The sequence below is a fragment of the Delphinus delphis genome, chromosome 6 (genome assembly GCF_949987515.2).
Source record: "Delphinus delphis chromosome 6, mDelDel1.2, whole genome shotgun sequence".
NCBI classification, from domain to species: domain Eukaryota; kingdom Metazoa; phylum Chordata; class Mammalia; order Artiodactyla; family Delphinidae; genus Delphinus; species Delphinus delphis.
In genome coordinates, this window is record NC_082688.1 from 81,651,737 (window position 1) to 81,672,237 (window position 20,501).

General features: G+C 42.4%; 1 protein-coding gene across 4 annotated transcripts in view; it reads right to left on the minus strand.

Moving 5' to 3' along the window:
• Window positions 1-20,501, minus strand: part of FRMD3 (FERM domain containing 3) — a 375,309-nt gene that overhangs the window by 89,249 nt on the left and 265,559 nt on the right. For all 4 annotated transcript variants that reach the window (XM_060014936.1, XM_060014937.1, XM_060014935.1 and 1 more), the window contains 2 exons: window positions 16,166-16,263; window positions 5,050-5,173 (listed from right to left, as the gene is read on the minus strand). In XM_060014936.1, coding sequence (XP_059870919.1) covers window positions 5,050-5,173; window positions 16,166-16,263 — 222 coding nt within the window. The remainder of the gene's footprint in view (window positions 1-5,049; window positions 5,174-16,165; window positions 16,264-20,501) is intronic.

The window sequence follows — 20,501 nt, forward strand, 5'->3', positions numbered from 1 at the left end:
TGTCAGTTTCTTACAAAATTGAATATACTCTTGCCATACAATCCAGCAATGATGCTCCTTGATATTTACCCAAAGGAGATGAAAATTTACGTCCACACAAAAGCCTGTCCATGGATGATTATACCAATTTTACTCATAACTGCCAAGACTTGAAAGCAACCATATGTCCTTCGGTAGGTGAATGGATAAATAAACTGTGGTACATACAACGGAATATATTATTCAGCAATAGGAAGAAATGAGCTATCAATAAAAGACGAGCAGGAATCTTAAATGCATATTGCTTAGTGAAAAAAGCTAATTTGAAAAGGCTACATATTGTATGGTCCCAACTGTATGACATTCTGGAAAAGGCAAAACTATGGAGACAGGCAACAGATCAGCAATTGCCAGAGGTTAGGGAGGAGGGAGGGATGAATAAGGCAGAGCACAGAAGGTGTTTAGGGCAGTGAAAGCATTCTGTATGATACTATAATGGTGGATATACATATCATTATACTATTGTCTAAACCCATAGAATAAACAACATCAAGAGCAAACCCTAAGGTATCGATGTAGGTTCATCAATTATAATAAATGTTCCACGCTGGTGGGGGATGGATGATGATTTGGGGAAGGTTGTACATGTGTTGGGGCAGAGACTATAGGGGAAATCTATATACCTTCCACTCAATTCTGGTGTGAACCTAAAACTCTTCTAAGAAATAAAGTCTATGAAAACAAAAACTCTATTAGTCAATGAGATTGTGAAGGCCATTAAGAGCTGTCTGCCAGCTGTTTCCAGTCTGCACCTTCTGGACACCTGATAGAACTGTACTTCCTTGCGGTTGGGTGGGACCATGTGGCTAGTTCTGGCCACAGTGGTAAAGCAGAAGCGATATGTATCACTTCCAAGCTGAAGCAGGACCTTTCACAGCTCTCTTTTTCCTGGCAAACTCGAGTCTGTGACTGACTCAAGTGACAATGACTAGCACAGCCCCCAGCTGACCTCTGGTGAGTATACAGCAGAGCAAGAAGTAAATAAATAAGTGAACAAACAAACAAACCTTTCTTGTGAGCTTTTGGAGTTGTTTCCTCAGGAAAATCTAGTTACCTTGACTGGTACAGAGATGATCAATAACTATATTATATTTGCAAAACTATGTCTTCTCCCCCACTGTCAGTCAATGACGTGGCACATCTGAAGAAGCAAAGCTGCCCTAGCCACGAACTTCAATCTTCACTCACAAATCTCTTCAACATCTAAAGGAGTCTAAGCACTTAGTCCATGCAAACTCTTACTAAAACCTTGGCCTTATATTTTCAAGCACCTCAAAATTCCAGAGTCTCTCTCTCTCTCTCCCCCCTAAAGAACTCCCTTATTAATGCCTGTCTATCAATCCATCTTGGGTCCACCTTCAAGCACTGTGTAGCCTCCTAAGGAGGGAAGTTCTTCCGCCCTGATTCATTTTCTCCCAAGAATCACAGCTTTAGTACCTTCCACAGAGAGCACAGGAGAAAAAGGATCCTAATCAAGTAAAAAGGCTGGAGAAGATTGTGAACCCACAGAGCTAATCCTGTTTATCAGGCAAATCATGGTCATGTCTGCTAATGTCTGAGTGTCTCTATTGGCATCTCTTTTGTTTTCTTCCTTGACTGGGTCAGAAACCGGGTAGGGAGCAAGAGGTTATTTGGGCGGGGGAGGGGGGAGCAGGCTCAAACCCCAACAAAGGCCAACTGGAAACCATTCAGGAAGTTTCCATAACAACAGATCATTGATCACGCATTGTCCCTTTGCTGTGTGGGAGGGTCATGAGTGCTGTGATAACCTTGGAGAGTAAGATGGTAACACCTTGGTGCAGCCTATATGGGTCTCTTCCACCTATGACTCCTTCCTGGAACTGTCAGGTTTGCAGAGCAATCCAACCAGAGGTCCAATTCCCACACAGGAAGATTGATACTTTCATGACCTGTGTGCAAAGGGCTCGCTGATCCCCCAGGGCAACCTCAGTCTCTGTAGCAGGTTTCCAACCGATTCTATTGATAGAAAGCCCCTTCTCTTCTGCACTGTCAGCTTGCCTGCTCTTCTTATCGTTCCATCCAAACCTGAACTCTCTCTCTGCTGCATTGATGCAGAAGGAAACACATGACTACTTAAGGAGAAAAAGGAGCAAAAACACATAGGAAAATACCCTCTGAATGTCTCTTTTCAATATCACAGGATATCTGGCTGTTTCATCCTCCAGACATACAACTTTGACTTCTTCACAAGGGCTTTCTGGGTGTTACAAATGTATTGGGCAACAGGAAAGCAGCTTTGGCCAAGCCATGGAGTTTACTTCCAAGGTCTACAAACCATAGCTGACTGTTGACCCTGTCTATTCTCTAGATGCATGAAGACTACTTTCAGGGTTGTCAACAGATTCAGATGCTGGCACAAGGTCCAATCTACAGCTTTCTTATTATAAAAAAACAATCTGGAATCTTCTTGGCTCCACTCATTTGCTCATGAAATCCAGTGGGTCACCAAGTCTTCCTGCAACGTCTCTCAAAATCCTCTTCTTTCAGTTTTCTTGTTCAGGTCCCCAGCATGTCTTGCCTGGATGACAGCTCTAACTGATCCTCCTGCCACAGTCTCCACCCTCTGGGCCATCGCCATCACGATCACTGTGGAACATCAATGTGACTACCAGGTTGCCTTATGGCTGCTCAGCACAGGGGATAAGAGCATGGGTATGAGTGTCAGGTAAGAGCAAGGTTCAAGTCCTGACTCTGCTACTAACAGTGGAAGTCTTTCAGCCACTCCAGGCTGTGCTTTCTTCACCTCAGACAGGGAACAACAACAATAGCACAAACCTCGTAGAGTTTGGCAGGACTGAGTGGGGCGATGCATGTAAGGCTCTTAGCACAGTGCTTGGCATCCAGTAAGAGCTCAATAAACGTTTATTATCGGGCTTCTCTGGTGGCGCAGTGGTTAAGAATCCACCTGCCAATGCAGGGGACACGGGTTCAAGCCCTGGTCCGGGAAGATCCCACATGCCGCAGAGCAACTAAGCCTGTGAGCCACAACTACTGAGCCTGTGCTCTAGAGCCCACGAGCTGCAACTACTGAAGCCCGTGTGCCACAACTACTGAAGCCTGCGCACCTAGAGCCTGTGCTCCGCAACAAGAGAAGTCACCGCAATGAGAAGCCCATGTACCGCAACAAAGAGTAGCCCCCGCTCGCCACAACTAGAGAAAGCCGGCGCACAGAAACAAAGACCCAATGCAGCCAAAAATTAAATAAATGAATAAATTTATATATATATATATATATATATATATATATATATATATATAATGTCTATTGTCATATGTTCTGAGCATTTGAGACCCTGCAAATTCTGGTCACAGCAGACCGTTCAATCCCCTTTCCCGACCAATCTGCACAGTGGATGTGACTGCTTCATCCAGAGGGTCTCACCCTGTGCTGCTCAGACGCTGCTGGTCCACAAGCCCTCAACTGAAGCACTGAACTTTACTTTTACCTCTAGCATGTTTGTTCCCAAATTGTAAAAAAAGTAGGCAGACTGTCATATTTTCAACAAAGCTTTCATTGGGAGACAATACCCTAAAATTACCCATAGAGATGGTATGTTGCTTTCTGAAATCCGTGCAATTTTTGATGTCTAATCATCTTTACCTCTTAAGGACAAGGGTCATCTTTTTAAATTTTTTGCGGTACACAGGCCTCTCACTGTTGTGGCCTCTTCCGTTGCGGAGCACAGGCTCTGGACGTGCAGGCTCAGGGGCCATGGCTCACGGGCCTAGCCGCTCCGCGGCGTATGGGATCTTCCCAGACCGGGGTACGAACCCGTGTCCCCTGCATCAGCAGGCGGACTCTCAGCCACTGCGCCACCAGGGAAGCCCCAAAGGTCATCTTTTTAAAGCTGAACTATGCTGCCACCTTTAATGCCCACATGTACACTCTTCTCAGAATTACCAGCAGGGGGAGTGCCGGCATAAAGCAGGGATCTCAGCACTCCCTCTCAAGGGGGCAGTCATTTGTTCCAGGATTCATAATCCAGTGACACTATGGGGGGTTTCTTGGTTTTTTTTTTATAATTACCAGAAGTGCAGAAGACGGAAGCATCTCAGCATGCACAGTTCTTCATCCATACTTGTCACAGCACAGCCCAGGCTTGCTATGATTATCAAAATGAATTTTCTGTGATTTGCAGGGATCTATATTCTAGCTACAGATTAGGATACCTGAGTTCCCTGGATTCCAAATTGGTGATGATTCCTGTTCATGCTTCATTTCCTTCCTGGTAGCCTATGCAGAACAGAAGCATCACAATGCTCCAGGGCACAGACTCTAGAGCCAGGCTGCCTAGATTCAAATCCAGCCTCTGCCACTTGCTAGCTGTGTGATCCTGGGTAAAATGCTTAATCACTCTGTGCCTCAGTTCCGTCATCTGTAAAATGGGAACAACCATGGCACCTATCTCCTAAGTTGTTGCGAAGATTAAATGAGTCAGTATGCACAAGTACTGAGAACAGTGTCTGGTCCACAGTGAATAAATACTGTATGTGATTTCGCTACTCGTACTCCTCTGTAGTTATCAATCGTCCTGGAGCATCACAGACAAGGAAAAGAGAAGCAGATGCTGAATCTGTCATCTTGAAAGCAGCTCAGCAAAGGAAACCTTGTCAATGGATTCTACTCTACTTGGAGTCAAAGCTTTCAACAATGGCCACAAGAAGGGAAGAGGCAATGCAAAATTCAAAATAGAAAGGATTACTTATTTATCCTAGATTTCATGTCCAGAAACCCAGGGTTGTTAAAACCCAGAAGAAAATATATGACTCTAATAACTGCTGATGGTTCATAAACAGCCACACAGGGGACCCCACATTATTGAGATTGTCACTGATGGAGGACCTTGACAGTGCCCAGAAATACTGACCTGCCACCTGAAAGAGTCTACCCATACATTACAAATATTCTTCACAACATGATTTGCACATTCCCTGCAATAAGAACACTGTCTCACCTCTATCATTTCTACAAATGTCTACCCCTATTACCTGAGTTCATTTTTATGAATTTCCACTATTTTTCTTTCCAGCTTCTGTGACTGCTTGGGGAAAATCTCAAACTCACTGATGTAATTCTCAGGATGCTCGTCAGGATCATAGTCACCGAGCTCAGCTGTAACCAGAAAAAATAAAGAGAAAAAGCAAGGTTAAAAACAACAAGAGCAGTGTCCTTGTCCCCGCACTGAACCACAGCCCACCCCTGCCTCTTCCGGAGACCTTCCAACACTAGAAGCAATACGGCAACTTCTGTCAAGCCAGAAAGATAAACGTTTGGGTTGCTTTGGCTGTGTGGCTAACAGGGTCTTCGTGCTGTGGCTGGGTGTCAGTCCTGAGCCTCTGAGGTGGGAGAGCCAAGTTCAGGACATTGGTTCACCAGAGACCTCCCAGCTACCCATAACATCAATCGGCAAGAACTCTCCTAGAGACCTCCATCTCAACACTAAGTCCCAGCTCCACTCACGAACAGCAAGCTCCAGTGCTGGACATGCCAGACAACTAGCAAGACAGGAACACAACCCCACCCATTAGCAGAGAGGCTGCCTAAAATCATACTAAGTTCACAGACACCCCAAAACACACCACCGGAAATGGTCCTGCCCACCAGAAAGACAAGATCCAGCCTCACCCACCAGAACACAGGCACTAGTCCCCTCCACCAGGAAGCCTATACAACCCACTGAACCAACCTTACCCACTGGGGGCACACACCAAAAACAACGGGAACTACGAACCTGCAGTCTGTGAAAAGGAGACCCCAAGCACAGTAAGTTAAGAGAACACAGAGAAATACACAGCAGATGAAGAAGCAAAGTAAAAACCCACCAGACCAAACAAATGAAGAGGTAATAGGTAGTCTACCTGAAAAAGAATTCAGAGTAATGATAGTAACGATGATCCAAAATCTTGGAAACAGAATAGAGAAAATACAAGAAATGTTTAACAAGGATCTAGAAGAACTAAAGAGCAAATAAACAATGACGAACAGCACAATAAATGAAATTAAAAATTGTCTAGAAGGAATCAATAGCAGAAAAACTGAGGCAGAAGAATGGATAAGTGATCTGGAAAATAAAATAGTGGAAATAACTACCGCAGAGCAGAATAAAGAATGAAAAGAATTGAGGACAGTCTCAGAGACCCCTGGGACAACATTAAATGCACAAAAATTCGAATTATAGGTGTCCCAGAAGAAGAAGAGAAAAACAAAGGGACTGAGAAAGTATTTGAAGAGATTATAGTTGAAAACTTCCCTAATATGGGAAAGGAAATAGTCAATCAAGTCCAGGAAACACAGAGAGCTCCATACAGGATAAATCTAAGGAGAAACATGCCAAGACACATATTAATCAAACTATCAAAAATTGAATTCAAAGAAAAAATACTAAAATCAGCTTTTATACTATTTATGTTATAAAATTAAATATTATATAATTTATATAATATAAATTATATTATATTTTTAATATAAAAATATTAAAAGGGAAAAACAACAAATAACATACAAGGGAATCCCCATAAGGTTAACAGCTGATGTTTCAGCAGAAACTCTGCAAGCCAGAAGGGACTGGCAGGACATATTTAAAGTGATGAAGGAGAAAAACCTGCAACCAAGATTACTCTACCCAGCAAGGATCTCATTCAGATTTGATGGAGAAATTAAAACCTTTAAAGACAAGAAAAAGCTAAGAGAATTCAGCACCACCAAACCAGCTTTACAACAAATGCTAAAGGAACTTCTCTAGAAGAAGAGAAGGAAAGACCTACAAGAGAAGGAAAAGACCTACAATAACAAACCAAAAACAATTAAGAAAATGGTAATAGGAACATACATATTGATAATTACCTTAAATATAAATGGATTAAATGTTCCAACCAAAAGATCTATGTCTGTCTGAATGGATACAAAAACAAGACCCGTATATATGCTGTCTACAAGAGACCCACTTCAGACCTAGGGACACATAAAGACTGAAAGTGAGGGAATGGAAATAGATATTCAATGCAAACGGAAATCAAAAGAAAGCTGGAGTAGCAATTCTCATATTAGACAAAATAGACTTTAAAATAAAGACTATTACAAGAGACAAAGAAGGACACTACATAATGGTCAAGGGATCAATCCAAGAAGAAGATATAACAATCGTAAATATTTATGCACTCAACATAGGAGCACATCAATACATAAGGCAAATGCTAACAGCCATAAAAGGGGAAATAGACAATAACACAATCATAGTAGGGGACTTTAACACCCCACTTTCACCAATGAACAGATCATCCAAAATGAAAATAAATAAGGAAACACAGGCTTTAAATGATACATTAAACAAGATGGACTTACTTGATATTTATAGGACATTCCATCCAAAAACAACAGAATACACTTTCTTCTCAAGTGTTCATGGCATATTCTCCAGGATAGATCATATCTTGGGTCACAAATCAAGCCTTGGTAAATTTAAGAAAATTGAAACCGTATCAAGTATCTTTTCCAACCACAACACTATGAGACTAGATATCAATTACAGGAAAAAAAACTGTAAAAAATACAAACACATGGAGCGTAAGCACTAAATACTAAATAACCAAGAAATCACTGAAGAAGTCAAATAGGAAATGAAAAAATACCTAGAAACAAATGACAATGAAAACACGATGGCCCAAAACCTATGTGATGCAGCAAAAGCAGTTCTAAGAGGGAAGTTTATACCAATACAATCCTACCTCAAGAAACATCTCAAATAAACAACCTAGCCTTACACATAAAGCAATTACAGAAAGAAGAACAAAAAAAACCCCAAAGTGAGCAGAAGGAAAGAAATCATAAAGATCAGATCAGAAATAAATGAAAAAGAAATGAAGGAAACAATAGCAAAGATCAATAAAACTAAAAGCTGGTTCTTTAAGAAGATAAACAAAATTGATAAATCATCAGCCAGACTCATCAAGAAAAAAAGGGAGAAGACGCAAATCAACAGAATTAGAAATGAAAAAGGAGAAGTGACAACTGATACTGCAGAACTACAAAGGATCATGAGACATTACTACAAGCCAATAAAATGGACAACCTGTAAGAAATGGACAAATCCTTTGAAAAGCACAATCTTCTGAGACTGAACCAGGAAGAAATATAAAATATAAACAGACCAATCACAAGCACTGAAATTGAAACTGTGATTAAAAATCTTCCAACAGACAAAAGCCCAGGACCAGATATCTTCACAGGCGAATTCTATCAGATATTTAGAGAAGAGCTAACACCTATCCTTCTCTAACTCTTCCAAAATATAGCAGAGGGAGGAACACTCCCAAACTCATTCTATGAGGCCACCATCACCCTGATACCAAAACCAGACAAAGATGTCACAAGGAAAGAAAACTCCAGGCCAATATCACTGATGAACACAGATGCAAAAATCCTCAACAAAATACTAGCAAACACAATCCAACAGCAAATTAAAAGGATCATACACCATGATCAAGTGGGGTTTATCCCATGAATGCAAGGATTCTTCAATATACACAAATCAATCAATGTGATACACCATATTAAGAAGTTGAAGGATAAAAACCATATGATAATCTCAATACATGCAGGAAAAGCTATCGACAGAATTCAACACCTATTTATGATAAAAACTCTCCAGAAAGTAGGCACAGAGGGAACTTACCTCAACATAATAAAGGCCATATGTGATAAACCCACAGCAAACATCATTCTCAATGGTGAAACTGAAACCATTTCCACTAAGATCAGGAACAAGACAAGGTTGCTCACTCTCACCACTATTATTCAACATTGTTTTGGAAGTTTTAGTCACAGCAATCAGAGAAGAAAACAAATAAAAGGAATCCAAATCAGAAAAGAAGACATAAAACCGTCACTGTTTGCAGATGACATGATACTATACATAGAGAATCCTAAAGATGCTACCAGAAAACTACTAGAGCTAATCAATGAATTTGGTAAAGTAGCAGGATACAAAATTAATGCACAGAAATCTCTTGCATTCCTATACATTAATGATGAAAAATATGAAAGAGAAATTAAGGAAACACTCCCATTTACCATTGCAACAAAAAGAATAAAATATCTAGGAATAAACCTACCTAAGGAGACAAAAGAGCTGTATGCAGAAAACTGTAAGACAGTGATGAAAGAAATTAAAGATGATACAAACAGATGGAGAGATAGACCATGTTCTTGGATTGGAAGAATCAACACTGTGAAAATGACTATACTACCCAAAGCAATCTGCAGATTCAGTGCAATCCCTATCAAACTACCAATGGCATTTTTCACAGAACTAGATAAAAATTTTTCACAATTTGTATGGAAACACAAAAGACCCCAAATAGCCAAAGCAATCTTGAGGGGAAAAATTGGAGCTGAGGAATCAGACTCCCTGAATACAGGCTATACTACAAAGTTACAGTAATCAAGAAAGTATGGTACTGGTACAAAAACAGAAATATAGATCAATGGAACAGGATAGAAAGCCCAGAGATAAACCCACGCACATATGGTCACCTTATCTCTGACAAAGGAGACAAGAATATACAATGGAGAACAAACAGCCTCTACAATAAGTGGTGCTGGGAAAACTGGACAGCTTCATGTAAAAGAATGAAATTAGAACACTTCCTAACAGCATACACAAAAATAAGCTCAAAATGAATTAAAGAGCTAAATGTAAGGCCAGACACTATAAAATCTTAGAGGTATACACTAATGTGTATAAAACTGATGACTAATAAGAACCTGCTGTATAAAAAAATAAATTAAATTAAATTAAAAAAAAAAAAACTCTTAGAGGAAAACATAGGCAGAAGACTCTTCGACATAAATCACAGCAAGATCCTTCTTGACCCACCGCCTACAGAAATGGAAATAAAAACAAAAATAAACAAATGGGACCTAATGAAACTTAAAAGTTTTTGCACAGCAAAGGAAACCATAAACAAGACAAAAAGACAACCCTCAGAATGGGAGAAAATATTTGCAAACAAAGCAACTGACAAAGGATTAATCTCCTAATATACAAGCAGCTCATGAAACTCAATATCAAAAAAGCAAACAAACCAATCCAAAAATGGGCAAAAGACTTAATTAGACATTTCTCCAAAGAAGATATACAGATTGCCAACAAACACACGAAAGGATGCTCAATATCACTAATCATTAGTGAAATGTAAATCAAAACTACAACGAGGTGTCACCTCACACTGGTCAGAATGGCGATCATCAAAAAATCTACAAACAGTAAATGCTGGAGAGGGTGTGGAGAAAGGGAACCCTCTTGCACTGTTTTGGGAATGTAAATTGATACAGACACTATGGAGAACAGTATGGAGATTCCTTAAAAAACTAAAAATAGAACTACCGTACGACCCAGCAATCACACTACTGGGCATAAACCCTGAGAAAACCATAATTCAAAAAGAGTCATGTACCAAAATGTTCATTGAAGCTCTATTTACAATAGCCAGGAGATGGAAGCAACCTAAGTGTCCATCGACAGATGAATGGATAAAGAAGATGTGGCACATATATACAATGGAATATTACTGAGCTATAAAAAGAAACAAAATTGAGTTATTTTTAGTGAGGTGGATGGACCTTGAGTCTGTCATAGAGAATGTAAGTCAGAAGAAGAAAAACAAATACCGTATGCTAACACATATATATGGAAGTTAAAAAAAAAAAAGGGTTCTGAAGAGTCTAGAGACAGGACAAGAATAAAGACGCAGATGTAGAGAATGGACTTGAGGACACGGGGAGGGGGAAGGGTAAGCTGGGACGAAGTGAGAGAGTATCACTGACATATATACACTACCAAATGTAAAATAGATAGCTAGTGGGAAGCAGCTGCATAGCACAGCTCGGTGCTTTGTGACCACCTAGTGGGGTGGGATAGGGAGGGTGGGAGGGAGATGCAAGAGGGAGGGGATATGGGGATATATGTGTACGTATAGCTGATTCACTTTGTTATACAGCAGAAACTAACACAACATTGTAAAGCAATTATACTCCAATAAAGATGTTAAAAAAAAAAAACAAAAAACAAGAGCAGGGTGTACACGGAGTGGCTCCCACCACCCAAAAGAAGATCATGGAACAAGCTCACCCAACGAAATGTGTTTGTGTCCATGGAAAGACCACAGCCTGAGTGTCTAGAAGGTCATATTCTAGTTCAGATTTAGCTGTGTGTGCTTGGGCACTTGCTGAACTCTCTGGGTCTCATTTTCTTCATCTACACAATAAAGGAGTTTAAATCATTGTTTCTCAAAGGGGCACTATTGGCATTTGGGCAAATAAACAATTCTTTATTGTTTCAGACCTTCCAAGGCATGGTAAGACATTTAGCACCCCTACCCTTCAGGTACTAAATGCTGGTGGCACATCCAGATATTATGACCACCAAAAATGCCTCCCAATGTTTCCAAATGCTCCCCACAATAGGAGGTGTTACCACCTCTAGCTGGAAACCACTGGGTGTTCCTCAAGTTTCCTTTCACAGTTAATTTTCTGAGTCGAGGAATTCCCTGGCTGGAGCTGCTAGCTCTGAGATTTGTGCAGGTGTGGCTCAGTCAATGAAATATCACAACATAAAGGTACCCAAGAGGATTGTACATTAAAATAAATGGACTGCTCTTCAAATTAAAGAGTGTGTATCGAAGTACGGTTAAGCATCCCAGATTAAAGTTGTTGCCAGGTTCTAATATAGGGTACGTCCAGAGGGTCTTTAAGGGTAAAAAGAAATGCCTGCACATCTCTGAGCACCCAGAGGGTCTATGAGAAGATGGACCTAGAATATGCATCGAGCAGAGCCTGAAGCAGCAAAGGTGATGCTCTTGCAGTGGGAATACTTTGTCCTGATTCCACAAGCTTGCTAAGGAAAATGAGCCAGAAGGGGCAAGTATTTCAGGCAGAAATGGCCCAGGAAAGTAGATTAAAGATGGTGGGAAAATGGTACTGAGAAACTTGATCACCAACATGACTTTGAAGTAGATAGAAATCAATATGCCTTAAGCACATCTGCAAAATCACATCCAACTCAGTAATTTGTATCTACTGTCTCTTCGTTGTTGAATCTGTAATGACTGTAAAAGGATAAAACTGGGAGGAAAGCAAAGCTCTTTAAAGCTTCTTAATAGAGCTCAAATTACAGAGTTCTGAAAACAACTTAAAATATATACCACAGGAGGAAGACCCAAATAAGACCCAAAATGCCATCAGCCATAGAGGGGAAACTGATTAATTTGATCATATCTTGTCTCGTTTTGGGTGGGCATTTCTCTTTCCAGGAAAACTTGTGAAGTACAATGGCCTTGGACTGCTAAACATAGCAAATAAGTAGCCTGGCAAATGCCAGCGAACTAGAGAAGAAATGCCATGGAAACTGCACAGGGTTGCTGACAAGGTAAATGTCGACGTTTCCCCCATCACACGCCCAGCTTTCTTGTTCCTTAAAGCTTGTCTTTAACTCTGACTTTACCTGAAGCAAAAGGCCGTTTATAAATGATTAAGGACTTCTAACTTCAAATTTTGTTTTCCATAGAGGAGTTGGGTAAGGAGCCTGTGGTTCTCTCTCCCACATGTGACGATGAGGGTAAAGTTACAACAAATAACATACAGTACATGGGATGGCTCGCGAGAATTTAAATTAAGATGACATTAAATTAAAATTAAAGAGAATTTAATTGTCAGCAAAATCCAAAGAGTTGAAGCAAAAGGATGAGTGTGATCAGGTGATGGTAAGTACAAAGGGCAAGTATGACAATGGCATTTCCCCTGGTTTGGAGAGGACTCACTCCAAAAGAACTTGAGATACAGGACGTGACAGCCCCAGGGTCAACTCCTTTGGGAACCTTCCCTGACTACCCTTGCTGAGTGGGGGGCCCTCCTGGGGTCAGAGCAGGGACCCTGTGTGTCCCTCTGTTTAGACATTAACACATCATCACAGCTTCCTGTTTACTTGTCTGTCCCCTTCCCCCCACAGGGACTTCACATTGCAGTGGCCTGCCACCTAGGAGCTCTTCAATAAATGTTGAGAGAACACATGACAAATACATGGATGAGGTAGTGAAACAACCACTCTTTCCCAAGTATAGAAATAAAGCATACATTGGTGCAATTTAGGCAAGTGCCCTAGTTCACTTAACATATTTAGTGGAGAACTTACTGTGTGACAGACATGGGGGTACTACAGTGAAAAAGGCCTCCAGAGTTCCACTTCCATGGAATTTAGATCCTACATAAGGGGCAATGCATAATAAGCCCCCAAACAACTCAACAAGGTAATTTCAAATATAAGTGCTTAAAAGACAACAGAACAGGGCTTCCCTGGTGGCGCAGCGGTTGAGAGTCCGCCTGCCGATGCAGGGGACATGGGTTCGTGGCCCGGTCCGGGAAGATCCCACATGCCGCGGAGCGGCTAGGCCCTGAGCCATGGCCGCTGAGCCCGGGCGTCTGGAGCCTGTGCTCCGCAACGGGAGAGGCCACAACAGTGAGAGGCCCGTGTACCGCAAAAAAAAGGGGAAAAAAAAAAAAAGACAACGGAACAGGGGCATGAGAAAGAATGATGTGCAGAGAGAGGCTACTTTAGTAGTCCAGGAAGACTTCTCAGAGGAAGTGACATCTGAACGGAGTTCTGAATATCAAGACGGAGCCACAGACCCACAGGGATTGGACACACCAGGCAGAGGAGATAAGAACAGTAATCCTGCCATATTGCTGTTTTGTAGAAGGAACAGGAAAGATATTTGTATCAAGAAAGAACATAAATAGATTCCTAGGGCTTCGTGTGTTTGTTTTGCAATTGGTATTATGAAGACAATGCAAAGCGTGTATTGAATATGCTCATCGTATTCAGTGTGTACGGTGGCAAAACTCTGGGTGGCTGCCTGTTTTATACACTCAGAATGTTCTGAAGCTTAAAACATGCTCCTTCAAAGAGTGTTAGCAAACAAGAGGCCAGTAAGAAGTCACATGTCCTCCGCTTTCTAATCATTTACTTCACATTCCCTATCGCTCTCTGTAAGCATAAGCAGTTCTGACAAAGCAGATGTTTATCTGCATTTGTAATGATCCCTAGAGCTGCTGTAATACCACCCCGAGCATCAGAGAACTTGACGAATCCAGCTTTTACTGGATTTGCTACAAATGGTCCATGGACACTGCTGCGTTTTAGAGCTGAAAGGTTTTCTTGAGGTCTGTCAGTTCACTTCCAACTCTACTCTCTCGACAGCATCTGTGAGTATGGTCAGTGATAATAGCAACGAGGGATAAAATAGGGCCCTGATCATCTGGATGGAGGCTTTGTGGCTTTATTTCAAACATAAAACAGGATGGAGAGTTTTCCCATTACAGATCCATATTGAGCTTGTCCTTGGACAACTGACCACGATTCACTAATGCCTAAATGCTTCCTGAAATCCTCATACACCAGTCTGTTGCTTGGATTAGTATCGATTTGCTTTTCCCTCATGGAAGACAGTGCACCCTAACTGGGAACGTGCAGTCTTCACAGGGAAGAAGAACTTTGGGGTTTGAACATTCCTTAGCTCTATATAAGAGAGGCAGCTTTCAGAAGCACACACTCCACCTTGGGGCAGATGGAAGGACTATTTCCCATCAGGCTATCACTGTCATTCTAACTTTAAACTTGAGTATCTCCAAGGGTTTTTTAACACCACTGCTAAAATCTGCTGAGTGGCACTAGGTCGCTCCCAGAGGATGGGGAAAAGCAACACAGATAGACTTCAGAATTCTCAGAGGGCACACACACCTGGAAACAGGGTCCTAGGAACGATTTCACAGCACACAGCATCCCATGGGGACAGTGGTGAGTGACAGTGAAACCCCCAGGAGAATGATGGGTGTCTCTCTTAAGCTGTGAATGAAGGTTGGAATTGTGATCAGACAGACGATTGTCATGATCCGCTTATGACCCCATCATAAGCTCCTTCCTTATTTCAGATCCTTTATAAGGGTGACATGCTCACTTGGTAGCCTCTCTCTCTCTCTCGCGTTGTCCTCACCTGCTTCCTTCCTTCTCCCCTCCATCCCTCCTCTCTTCTCCTAGTTCCCCTCTCCACCCTCCCCTTCTCTCATAAACGTGTCATCAGCATCCATGCTACAAATGGCTGGAACACCTGAGTCCCTCCAAGCAGGCCCTGCTGCCAGCTGCCTCCCAGCTGACCCAGGGGAACAGAACTTCTGAGTCGTTCTTCACTTGGGTCCTGGGCCCGTCCCCATGACGATGCTCTGCCTTGGGCTCTGGAGACAGCCTTCTCTCAAACACTTTTTTCTTACAGGTCGAAACATCCAGAAGCTTACCCTGGGTCCTATATGCTTGCTGCTTCCCAATGCCCCACCCTCTGGGGCTTGTTCAACCCTGAGAATAAGTCTCATGAAATTGTCACACAAGTAGGACCACCTCATTCAATATATGAAGACATCCGAAGCTTAAAGAGTTTAAGTCATTTATCTATGGTGAAATAACCAGGAAATGGGAATTCAGGCTCAAACTGTAGAATGACAGGCTGTGAGCCTGACGCTCTCCTCACACTGCGTGACGAGAAAAGCTGAAGCATTAGCTACAGTGCACGTATATACAAGTACTACTCGTGTGAATACATATGTATAAATGCTTTGATATTTCACTCCAAAGGTTTGAAAGGACACCCCTTTGACACCTACCTTCCTGGACATAGATTCCCCGCTCAATATACCCATCATGCACCACACTTGGTGGTTGGAGCTCAGAGCACAGAACACCCCATATCCCTTCAAAGCTTCTTACAAAGTCAAGCATTCCAGCCCCTTTGAAACAGAGAGTCTGAGCTCTACCTCGGGGCCTTGAGGACCTCCGTTCTTGCAGAGGCCCCTGTGGCCACTGCAGCCCAGCCTTCCACCAGGACCCCAGAGGCTTGGGAGGGAAGGGGAGGCGGGGGTCCATTGTTAAGTACCCAGCCCTGCCTGGCCTCAAACCATGACACGGGCTGGATGGGCAGAGGCTGGGGAGGAGGGAGTCTCTGAACAGCCAAAGCTCTACTGTCCAGTACAATGGTGGGGATGGGCAGCCATGGCCACACTTACCTTGGACGATACAGGCACCCAGGTAGGCAGCATCTGAAAAGGAGCAGAGCAGTCGACCGTGGAAAATATCTCTTTTAACTTGCAGGTACAAAAGATACCTGCAATGCAAAAGGAGAAAGAGTCGCCCTAAGTTTTGGCTGAGGCCTGGAAGAAGTGGAAGGATTGCTCATGCTTCATGCACCTGGGTCACCAGAGCCCTACCCAAGCCCCTCAGAGGGCAAGCAGAGGAAAACTGGGAGGAGCCCTCAGAGTTCAGAAAACCTGAAGTGTCTGCGGCAGCTTCCAGATCTGTGTGGCTGGCCCTTTCCAAAGAGATATAGGAAGGATGGAGGAGAGCCACAGGGCCCAGCAGCCACCGTCCCTGGCAGAAAGTCCCACACAAGGACAACCACAGCCACTGTTACCACCACCAGCACCTCAGCTACAGGCTGCCCGAGCTCTCTGTGGAATGAGGACTCAGGAATCGGACTCAGTCTACAGAGACTAGTCTGGGGCACAGACAGACTCATGTTAATCAATCTCAAAAAGACTTGGTTACGAGGCCAGAAAGCCAACTTATTCACAGCACAAACGGTCATCTGTTTAGTGTCCTCTCCGCTTCTCCAGGGATGGCAAACAGATGGCCTCAGGGCCAGACAAACCTGTTACTGAGTGAAACAGGCTGGGGTGAGGGGGTCGGGAAGCAGAACAGAGGGTGCTGGCTCCCGCGAAGGGGTCAGCCGCTGTGCTGATGGGTTGCTGGCGACGGGTTTAGAAGTGAAATCCTTTGAATTTTAAATGTTGCAGCAAACTCTGTTTTTGAAAACACTGGAGTGTCAAATGAAAAATACGCCTGGGCCTGATTCAGCTGGGGATGGCGGGGCGGGGGCGGTGGGGGGGGGCGGTGTCAGTTTACCACCCCTGGCTCAGGCTCATCTTGTCACTGTCCCCTCTGTTCCTCTACGCTGATCACGCCCTCTTCAGATCTCCTCCTATGTCTTTGCCTGACTGATTCTTTCACTGAAGGCTCAGGCCTGGGGTCTATTGTTTCTGACTAACTTTATAGGTGTGTGAAGATTCTTTCTGTTTATTTTGAAGTTTAAGTCGCAGAGACCAACCTTTTTTTCTTCTTTCCAGGTTCTTGAGGCCAGGTGAGGAGTACCACCCAATCGGCCCCAGTCACTACCTCCAGGGCTCAAATAATCTGATCTTTACTCAGCCTGTGAGCAGCCTCATGCACAACCCCGCTCAGAGAGCGTAACTGAGGTACTCAGATCACTCAGGTGCCGGCAGCGCCCGCCCGCCTCCCCGAGCGCTGGAGCTCGCCATCCCCGGACACACAGATGCACTGAAGGGTTCAGTGGCTCCCTGGTGCTTCCACTTGATGAATCTTTATCTCACACCCGCTTTATGCTATGACAGTGCTAGGCACTGGACACACGATGGAGGTTCAAATGACACTCTCTGTCCCCAACTTTGTATGGAATTGTGTGCAGGACATAAAGGTAGTCCCTAATAAATTTCTTATCTGGAGTTAGTGTACATTTTGTCAAGGGACCAGTATTACACTGGCCATCAAGGACCCAGAGTATCTCCCTAAACTGGTGTCTCTCACACTTTAGTGAGCTCGTGAATTACCCAGAGATGCTGTTAGAATATGGATTCTGGTTCAGTAGGTCTGGGTGGGGCTCAAGAGTCCATATTTCTAATAAGCGCCCCAGTAAAGCTGAGCTGCAGGCCCATGGACCACACTTGAGTAATAAGGTTCTAAACCAGAGGTTCTCAGAGGGACTGCATGTTAGAATCACCTGGGGGAGCTTTTAAACAATACCAACATGGACCCTACCCTAGACCCAATTAAATCAGAATCTAGGTCCTCACAAAAATGTGTACAGGAATGCTCATAGCAGCATTCTTCATAATAGCTAAAACAAATGCCCATCAACTGATAAAAGGATAAAAGAAAGTGGTATATCCATACAATGGAATATGATTCAGCCATAAAAGGAAGGAAGTACCTACTGATGCATGCTACAACATGGAAGAACCTTGAAAAGATTAAGCTAAGTGAAAAGTCAGATATAAAAGGCCACATATTATATGATTCCATTTGTATACAATTTCAGAATAGACAAACCTACAGAGACAAAAACATAGCTTAGTAGCTGCCAGGGGCTGGGGGGAGTGGGGAATGGGGAGAGACTGCTTGCGTACTAGGTTTCCTACTGCAGTGATGAAAATGTTCTGGAAGGAGATCACGGTGATGGTGGCATACGAAAGAACATACGAAACCCACTGAATTGTACACTCTAATATCTGCCTAAAGAAACTAATACTTTTGAAAATCCAATTGCCTTAGAGTAATACTTTTGAAAATCCAATTGCCTTAGAGTAATGGTTCTTAAAATTTGACATGCTTTAAAATTACCTGGAGGGCTTGTGAAAATACAGATTGCAGGGCCCCATCCCAGGTCTGGGGCAGGGGCCAAGTTCCCAAGTGATGCTGTTGCTGTTAATCCAGGGATGTGACTTTGAGGACCATGGCCCTAGATCATTCACAATACCAAGGTCACACAAATACTTGAGATGATGAAATCTTTCCTTTCTTAAAGAATGTAAACTACCTGGCTAAATGCCATCAAGTTTCTTTTCTACGTGCTGCATGTATGCATTGAACAAAAGGCACTCCTGTCCACGTTTTGGTGAGTTTAGTAGTGGAAAATCGTTTCAAATAAATATTTACTGACGAATGAGATGTTTGGGTTCTGATCCCATAACTCAGAAACTGAGCTTGACAAAAGCTTCCTGAGAAAAGAAAATCCGCTTTCACAACAGCTGAGTTTGGGTCCTTGCTCACATTAGTGAACTCTAGAGATAATCATGGATTATTACGGATTCCACATAATCCACTGAGCCTTGCAAATGGCTGCAGGTTCAGATACTCATTTTTTAATATAATAGCCACCAAAATAATAAGAATAATGCATTTTCCTTCAGTCTCACCCCTCCCTGCATGAAAGAATTAAGCAACAAAAACACAGGAGGATCTGGGGCATACATTATTATGCCCCCATTAGTGATACGCTTCTCTATCTAACATGAATTGAAAGGCGGTTCTTACTAAAAAATTTAAAACCAACATGCTTTTATTACATTCAATTGTATATGGTATTTACAAATGCCTCAGAAATCTAAAGGATTGTAAGGTGACTGTGTAAATGGAGAGATAAAAGAAGGATTAAAAAAATATCCTTTTTGGTGAGTATTTTTGTTGTTTTGCTCTTTTAAAACCGCTTTTTTCTCAATGTTTCTTTACCCCTTAGCCTGGTCATGAATGTGATCTTAGCTTCTCATTTATTAAATTCTTAAATTTCAGATTAATCTTATGATAAAATAACATCAAACAATAAAAACTAAATTCTTTCAAGATAGGGTTTAAATCATAAGTACCTGAGTCATTCCACAGTTTGTAGATCCCTTTTGAATTCTAAGGACTGTGTTGACTCAGAAAAACCCATTTCTACCTGTATTGCCTTAATTTCCTTTGGAGACATAAAAATGTTTGCAATGTCGCACAATTCATACCTTAGTTATTCAGACAAATGCAGGGAAGGGCTAGCAAATTTAATTGAGAGGGATTTAACTAAAACTTTGTACCCTTTTACTTTCAAATGGGACTTTTCTCAACATCACCAACAAAAGACCCATCCTTAATTTATATTGTGACACATATTCAATTTTTATCCTCTGGTCCAGGTCTTAAAGAAAACAAGTGACAAAAGTGAGCTATATTGGCCCCTGATGAAATAATGCCTGGCATTAGTATCTGATTTGATCTTCCTAATTACAGTGTTAGCACCCAGAGGGTAGGACAAATATCTTTATTTATTTATTTAGGTGGTTCATATAGCCCTTGCAGACAGCAGGAACTGAGGAAGTACTGAACAAATAAATGAATAAATTTTTCAAGCCCAAAGCAGGCCGAAGCCACATACCCTTTGATTCCATTTATATGAAATGTCCAAAACGGGTAAATCCATAGAGATAGAAAGTAGATGAGTGGTTTCCAGGGTCTGGGGGATGGGAGAGTGGGTAGTGACTGCTAATGGGTACAGGCTTTCGTTTTGGGGTGATAAGAAATGTTCTGGAACTAGATAATGGTGATGGTTGCCTTACATTGTCAATGTACTTAATGCTCCAGAACTGTACACTCTGAAACGGTGAAAAAAAATTTATGTTACGTGCATTTTACCTTAATTTAAAAGCAGGCCAGATTGCAAAACACCAACCACTACTTACAATGTCCATCATCTCCTTTCCCACGCATACCCTGCCCCGCCCCCAAGCACAAACCTCC